At 34.4% G+C, this 8,419-nt stretch overlaps 2 protein-coding genes across 2 annotated transcripts; one reads left to right on the top strand and one right to left on the bottom strand.

Moving 5' to 3' along the window:
* Positions 1–2,314: 2,314 nt before the first annotated feature.
* Positions 2,315–3,969, top strand: LOC140968042 (lycopene beta cyclase, chloroplastic/chromoplastic-like). The gene has a single exon (XM_073428887.1). The coding sequence runs from the start codon at positions 2,315–2,317 to the stop codon at positions 3,896–3,898; it is 1,584 nt and encodes a 527-aa protein (XP_073284988.1). The 3' UTR covers positions 3,899–3,969.
* Positions 3,970–4,558: 589 nt separating this feature from the next.
* LOC140968051 (DNA-directed RNA polymerase V subunit 5A-like) lies at positions 4,559–7,123 on the bottom strand. The gene is made up of 4 exons (XM_073428897.1): positions 6,791–7,123; positions 6,028–6,204; positions 5,489–5,602; positions 4,559–4,936 (listed from the first exon to the last, which is right to left on the bottom strand). The coding sequence occupies exons 1-4, from the start codon at positions 7,037–7,039 to the stop codon at positions 4,811–4,813; spliced, it is 666 nt and encodes a 221-aa protein (XP_073284998.1). The 5' UTR covers positions 7,040–7,123; the 3' UTR covers positions 4,559–4,810.
* Between the last annotated feature and the right edge of the window lie 1,296 nt (positions 7,124–8,419).

Here is an 8,419-nt window from a genome sequence, read left to right as displayed (position 1 = left end):
AGGGTGGTCAAGTGGTTAGGGGATGGAAGTATCCTAGTGGGGTTAGGAGTCCTAAATATCCTAGGAGACTCACACACACGTGCAGAATTTTGGGGTTAAGTTTCAGGTGAGTTTGAGAGATCCAGGGCTAGGTTTCAGGGGCTTGGGCTTGGTCAAGAGGGTTCCTAGATGGATTGGCTTGGGTTTGGCTTGAGGTGGCTCGAGTATTTTGGGATATGGCTCGGTGGGTTCGATTATGTGTCAATTTCGAAAATTAAAGAACTAAAATTAAATACATGGGTCCACGGGTGTTGCTCATGACTTGGAGGGGTAGAATAAATAATAAAAATGCTATGTTTAAAATTTGGGATCAAAATATTGAGTTTTTTATTTATCCGGGATTTTATCGTCGCACGAAACGCTAATTAAAGAATTAATTGTAAAACCTAGTTTTAAGCTTTATAAAATTATGAAAAATTATATTTAAACTTAAATAATTATTTAGAATAATCTCATGTAATTAAAAGTGGGAAAAAGAAAAATTCGAGAATCTTTACATCCAGGGGCAAAACGGTCTTTTTACACTTAGGAAAATACGAAAACGCTTGGTAGCGTCCCGAAGGATCATAACGCATGTTAAATGATATTCTATGATTTAAAATGATGATTTTGATGATAATATGTTATTTTATGATTTTTTAAAAAGCTGTACAATTTTTACTGTTTAAAATGCTATTTTTGGAAAGCTGTGTTGTTTTATGATTTTAAAAGAAAAGGAAAAATATTTTGAGGGATGTGAATTAACTGTGACAAAAAGATATGATATAATGATATATGATTTTGTGGATATGACGTGAGGGCCAAGGCCCCAGAGGGAACCCGTTTACGGGCCAAGGTCCCAGAGGGACCCCGTCTATGTGAAAAGGCCCCAGAGAGATCCCGACGATCGTATTTCCATGGTGCAGCCTAGTGCCCACCCTCATGGACCATGTGAAGCTAAGATTGCAGTCGACCAAAAGGATAAAAGCTAGTCACTTTCAAGGATCAAACTTCACCCAAATTGATAAATGATTGAAAGCTTATGATTAAAATGATTCTATGATATATGATTTACGATGTGGATTAAAGCTATTTTTAAAATGATTTAATTATGCTTAAAGCTTATTTTAAATGATTTTTAAAGGATTTATTTATGCTTAAAGTTATTTTAAAATGATTTTACGATTTATGATTTAATTATGCTAAAATAATTTTATATGGTTTATTTATGTTCAAAAGCTATTTTAAATAAAAGTACGATTTTAATGCATGTGATTGGATATGTATTATTTGTTATCCATGTTTAGAACGTGCTGAGTTTTTAGACTCACTAGGTTTGTATGATGCAGGATTTGATGATTTATGGGAGGTGTTGACGCTTGAGTGGATCGAGTGCAGCAGTACACACCAGAGGGCCTTTAAGTTTCCGCAATAGCTAGATAGATAAATGATTTAAAGATTATGTTAATGATTTTTATTAGAGATTTTTTTATGCTTAATTTAATTGTTAGCCGATCTTTTAAAGGTCGATTTAGGAGTTTNGCTATATTTGGTATTCTAAACTGTGCTATAATTTACTAAAACAAGCCTCATTTGCATAAATAGTTAAAAATTAAATGCATTAAGCACAATAGATGAACAAATACAATTAATTATTAAAAAAATATTGGGGGAAAATCGATGTCTAAACAAGATAAATGATTAAAATAATATATTAATAATTTTTTAATTAAAAAAATAGATAAAAATATTTTATTAATGATTAATTATGTTTTGTTAATATATAGTCTTTAAAGAATTTAATTTTTAACCATTTATACAAACGAGATATGTTTTCACCGTTTAGATATCAAATATAGGAGCAGATGATTTCTTCGCATATCAAATCTGATAAAAATAAATAAATAAATAATAAAAAGACGTGGAAGGACGTGTGGTCATTGCACAAACCGCATTCGCTGTTGCTGAGCAGAATCCACCACAAGATCCATACTTCTAACCTACGCTGGTTTCTGTAAAGTATGCTACCATGTTCTTCCCTTCAATCTTTTGGATTTTCGAGTAAGTGAATTGTGATATTTTACTCTAGTTTTCCAATTTATTCAAAGTAGCGTGTGGTTTCATAAAAAAAAATGAACGAGTTCTTGTTCGTGTTCCCATTTTTTGCTTCATGTGTTGGTGCCGATACAAGATTAGGTTGATTATTAAGGAAATAATTGAGACCCGTGTTTGTGTTGTTCGAGAGCTGCGGAATCCCTCGTGGTTTTCGTGAAAAATATCAGTTTTGTTATCGAATATGGATACTTTACTTAAGACTCACAACAAGCTTGATTTTCTTCAACCAATTCATGGGTTCATGGAGAAATTTAGCGCCTATACATCTTTGAAACCTCAGAAACTCGAACCTAAGTTTGTTTCCAAGAAATCCAGTGTCATTAGCGCCTATACATCTTTGAAACCTCAGAAACTCGAACCTAAGTTTGTTTCCAAGAAATCCAGTGTCAAATTCGGCAAAAGTTTTGGTGTGAAAGCCAGTTCTAGTGCCCTTTTGGAGCTTGTGCCTGAGACCAAGAAGGAAAAACTTGATTTTGAACTTCCCATGTATGACCCTTTGAAAGGGCTGGTGGTGGATCTGGCAGTTGTAGGTGGAGGTCCAGCAGGACTCGCGGTAGCGCAACAAGTTTCAGAGGCTGGCCTGTCGGTTTGCTCAATCGATCCTTCTCCCAAAATGATTTGGCCTAATAATTATGGTGTTTGGGTGGATGAATTTGAGGCCATGGATTTGTTGGATTGCCTCGACACAACTTGGTCTGGTGCTGTTGTGTACATTAACGACAAGACGCGTAAAGAACTTGATCGGCCATATGGAAGGGTTAATAGGAAACAGCTGAAATCGAAAATGATGCAGAAATGCATTTTAAATGGTGTTAAATTTCATCAAGCTAAGGTTGTGAAAGTAATTCACGAGGAATCCAAATCGTTGTTGATTTGCAATGATGGTGTTACTATTCAGGCTGTTGTGGTTCTAGATGCCACTGGTTTTTCCCGATCTCTCGTTCAGTATGACAAACCGTACAACCCTGGCTATCAAGTAGCTTATGGAATTTTGGCAGAAGTGGAACAACATCCATTTGATATGAATAAGATGGTTTTCATGGATTGGCGAGACTCGCATCTCAACAATAACAAAGAGTTGAAGGAAAGGAATAGAAAGATTCCTACCTTTCTCTATGCTATGCCCTTTTCTTCTCAAAGAATATTCTTGGAAGAAACGTCCCTTGTTGCTCGTCCTGGAGTACCAATGAAGGATATTCAAGAACGTATGGTGGCTCGATTAAACCATTTAGGCATAAAAGTGACTAGCATTGAAGAGGATGAAAATTGTATAATTCCAATGGGGGGCCCCCTCCCGGTTTTACCTCAGAGAGTCGTGGGCATTGGTGGTACAGCCGGGATGGTGCATCCTTCAACTGGCTACATGGTAGCAAGAACTCTAGCGGCTGCTCCAGTTGTTGCCAATGCTATCGTTCGATATCTCAGTTCAGATCAAAACCTTCTTGGTAATGAATTATCTGCGGAGGTTTGGAAAGATTTGTGGCCGATAGATAGGAGACGCCAAAGGGAATTCTTTTGTTTTGGTATGGATATTCTGCTGAAGCTTGATTTGCATGCCACCAGAAGGTTCTTCAGCGCGTTTTTTGACTTGGAACCACGTTACTGGCACGGATTCTTGTCGTCCCGGTTGTTTCTTCCAGAGCTCGTGCTCTTTGGTATATCCCTTTTTGCACATGCCTCAAATTCGTCTAGATTAGAGATAATGGCCAAGGGCACTGTTCCTCTGGTAAATATGATCAACAATTTGATACAAGATAAAGAATGAAAACCTGCTATATGAATCTTCACGTTTGTTGTTGACCTTGTTAGCAAATGCATCAACTGCTATTATCGATATTTTTTTCTTTTTGTGCGTGCTTTAACTACACTTTCAAGAGAGGGCTAATTGCTAAATCTGTATTATAGAATTCAGTTTTGTCAGATTTTGTGGGTTAAATTGACTTCTGCATCTGTAAGTTATAAATATATAGCATTATCAGGGACGAGCAATGACTCTGTATAAAGAAAAAAAAAACTCAATCTTTATAATTTTTTTCCTACCTATTATTACGTAAAACTATTATAGACATCAGTAAATGAAACATCGCTGTTAAAGATATTATGTAAGAATGTGGATCTACGGTGACAATTTTCATTCAAAGAGCAATCAAGACAATCAGCTACGAAAAAATGATAAACTCGGCACAAATTTAGCCGAAGACGATAAGTTTTGCTCTCCGATAGCAACCACTGTTTCTGGAATTTTTCAATATGATAATCTTGAGACATAATTCACGTTGGTGTATTAAAGAATAGATTGAAACATTTGGTTGAAGAACCATAGTTGATCCGATATCTTGTGTTCTTCACCCACCATTACATGCATCTTTTGCTAATTGGTAGATGTCCGATCCTAGGGGTTTTCAAACATGAAATACAAAATTTGTTTGGGAGTGGACAAATTTTACATTCTTTAGAAAATTAATGTGTAGCACCCCAACTTGCCCAACCGGTCTGCCTCTTAAAAAAGCATATCAAGTACTAACTTGCCTTAGGTAACATCATCTTTTTCAATAACTATCTAGAAAATTCTGAATTTGGAAACTGAAGGACACATCAAGATGAACTTTCCCAAATTCTGCAACAGTCTAGGACACAAAATGGAAAATCAATATCTGATCAAAATCGGCATAACGGGTCACCAAACACAGCGATATGTTACATGTAACTGTGTAAGTTCACCGTTGTATGTAACCTTCACGACCTGCCCTTTCTCCAGCCCATAATAACGAGCTATTGCATCGTTATGTGACATCCGTGGAAGCTGAAAATAGAAGGAACAAATGTTAACGGTGGACCAATATATAATTAGAAAAGGAAGACCAGCAGGTTGTGAAAATTTATTGCTTCTCAACAAAGTGCCATATTGGTCCAAAACTAGTAGAATTATTCTGTGGCGAACTATCCGCCATATGTTGGACAAATATCACGATGTACTTGATATCCATGCATCAATAAGCATATATCGATTTAAAAAACAAGAGAGGGCTATTGACGTCATCTACCACAAGGAGATTCGAGTATTTGAACATTTCGCAGTTACAAATGCTCTTAGAGTTGAGGAACCAAGAATACAAGAGATTTTTATCTTTTTTCACTCGGTAAAAATAAAATCCATATAAAAAAATTTCTGCATATCCCTGTTTTGTTATGATAAATGAGGTGGCATAACATCCTCATAGAATGTGTGTACTCCACATAAATAATGGAGGGCAATAATCTTGCAACTGCGAGAATATTAACAAATAAACGATCCACTCCACATACATTACAAATCAGTTTCAATCTAACATTAGCCGGTACTCTAGATACTAACCTGTTTTTCTTCTATGCTATACTTCTTTAGTAGACTTTCTTTCTCTTCGTCAGTCAGCACTTGATGTTTTGGCTTTAGTTCATGTTTAGTTATGTTGATGAGCAAATCCAAGATCTAAAAAACATAGCAAAAATCAAAGGAAAGCAAGTTGAATATGTAAATGTAAAAGATGATGTGCTGATATTAACGTGCAATCAATAGGATTGCCACCACAAAAAATATTGAAAAAAACGGTCCAAAGCCAAAGATGTGGTAAGCAAGAGAAAATGGAACAGGACACACAAAGAACTTTATTAGATCAATACAGAGGATGAGTTTACAACATTTACAAGTTAAGTGCATTGAAGCTCAGGATAACTAAATATAAATAAGACAATACATACATGAGCATTCAGCTTCCTACTTTGCAAAAGAAATCAATTTTATTGTGTGCTGGCAATAGATTGAACATTTGCAACAGAAAAATTAACTCATACCCAAACCATATAAATCAAATCAAAATCAGGGGAAGCAGAAAAAATGCCAACAGCAAAGTTTACCTGGAAAATTTCAACTTTGCACGAAATAAGCTCTACAGCTTTTAAGGCCTGGCTTGTTATTTTACTCTGAACTACCAATATCAGCCGATTCAATCTGTCTCTGTTGACAATCTCAGTTACAATGGCACGGATGACATTTACTTTAACTATGTTTGGAGGACAGAATAGAACCAGAGTCTGCGATGGAAAACACAGAACACCTCAGTAGATTCAATACTATCGTCCTAATATTTCATGCATTCCCAATAGCAGTTTTGGAGAAAATTAACTCACTAAGCAAAAGTAGAACTTAGAATCGGTCAATGGTCCAACAGAAGAAAATAGACTAGCAGAAAAAAACGATCTGCGTAAGAAAGACCACCAAGTTCTCATAGTAATAACTGGGATTCACAGGTATGTACACCGTCGAGAACACATTGTAACTAGTTACAACCTTAGTTCTCCGTGATTTATTGGGTGCACTGTAGCTTAACAACCAAAATCCCTCCTAAACAAGCATCACGATGCACGTACAAAGGACGACGGTTAATTATACAGATAATTTGGGTTTTAACCCAAGAAAATCATCATCTAAATAAAACCAAGAAGAAACTAGATATGTATTGCAGAAGCTTAATTGAAGCTACTAGTAGTTCAATTGTGATTCAAATTTTCTTCCTCAAACATGTGGGAACACAAAGATCCAGAATCTCAATACAAGGAAAAAAACCAAAAAGACTAAAAAAAAAGGAGCGAGCAAACAAAAAATGGAAAAAGCAGCGACCTTTAGAGAAGGGTCATCCCGGTGGAGAGCAGAAATCTTCAATGTATCAACATCAGGCGTCTGCCCATGCCTATCCCGAAATTCTTGAAGAGAGAGCTCAATGTCAGAACTGGGCACTGCATAGCCACGGTCTCTAAGCATTTCCAGCAACGTTCTGCGCGCCAAATAGTACCTGTGGCTCTCGCTGCTGCCATTATCGACGAAACTACTCAGGCAATTCCCCAATATTTCTTCCCCGTCGACATTCATTGCTGCTGAAACTGAACTAGGGCACAGTGAGAGAGGATGCTTGAAGTAGTATAACCGAATTTTGTTTACAAAATTGGAAATTGGGGCATATGCAGCTGCTGCTTGGGGTTTTTAATCAATTTCGTTCTTAAAAGAAATTACTTTCAAAAATAAATTTATATTTATATATAACTATATTGTAATAAATAAATATTATACTCATATAAAAATGGTAAAATTATTAAGTAACATTGTTCGGTTATGAAAACGCTAACGATCTTGATTTTAATTATAACAAAACTTTGTTATTGTGTTACTAAAGTATTTCATTAAAAAACGTGTATTGGTTATAGATTTTTAATTAATTTTATGAAGTTTAAAAGTTTATATGTATTCAATATAAACTGTTATATAATCTATAAAGTTTCATTGGTATTAAAAGTAAAACTTTTGTAGAGTTTGACTTTCAATCTTGATTTTTAAAAACTTTATAAAAATTTATAAGTATTCAAAATGTAAATTGATTTTAATGATTCCGTAAAATTTTATTAAGTACAAGATTAAAGCTTAATGTATAACTATAAAATGTCAGAAATTGTCATCCCTTCGACTTAAAATTTTGGATGAAATTTAAATGAAAAATGTCTCAAACTCACATACATTCACATTCATTTCTTAGCAAAAACTTGTGTGAGACGGTCTCACGGATCGTATTTTGTGAGACGGATCTTTTATTTGTGTTATCTATGAAAAAGTATTAATTTTTATTGTGAATATCGGTATAGTTGACCCGTCTCATAGATAAAGATTAGTGAGACCGGCTCTCATTTCTTTTAAAAATAATCTCTATACAAACATTAGTTAATTCATTCTCCTCTTTTCCATATGTTTTTCCTATTTTTTTAGAAACATATTTTTTCCTATTCCTAATTTTTATTTGCGATTGTTTAAAATTAATTAACACCATTCATTTTTTTTTCAACATCTGATCACAAAAAATCGCGAGATTTAAAATCATATATATTATTTTTTAATAAATATTATTACACTACAAAACAAAATTACTAGTTCAAATAAATAAAAAAAAACACAATCATAAATTACAAAATTTATTGAATTCTATAAAAAAAAATTTAGAAATGTATATAAAAGTTATGCACAATAAATCTACAAGATTAAGTAAAAATCTTTAGAACTTTGTAATAGTCTAAAAAAGTCAGTATAAATCTATCAACTCCACAAAAATCTGTCATTTTTAAAAAATATCAAATTTTTGCAACGAATAAACTCCATAAGCGTGTAGTTGGTAGGTCACAAATTGAAAGTTTTGAGAAGCTGAAACTCGAATTCAGCTAAAATGTATCTGGAACAGTTGATTGTTTCGCATATCGTTTCCATCGG

This window comes from Primulina huaijiensis, chromosome 2, assembly GCF_012295235.1.
Source record: "Primulina huaijiensis isolate GDHJ02 chromosome 2, ASM1229523v2, whole genome shotgun sequence".
NCBI lineage: Eukaryota > Viridiplantae > Streptophyta > Magnoliopsida > Lamiales > Gesneriaceae > Primulina > Primulina huaijiensis.
This window is presented reverse-complemented; position numbering and strand designations above follow the sequence as displayed.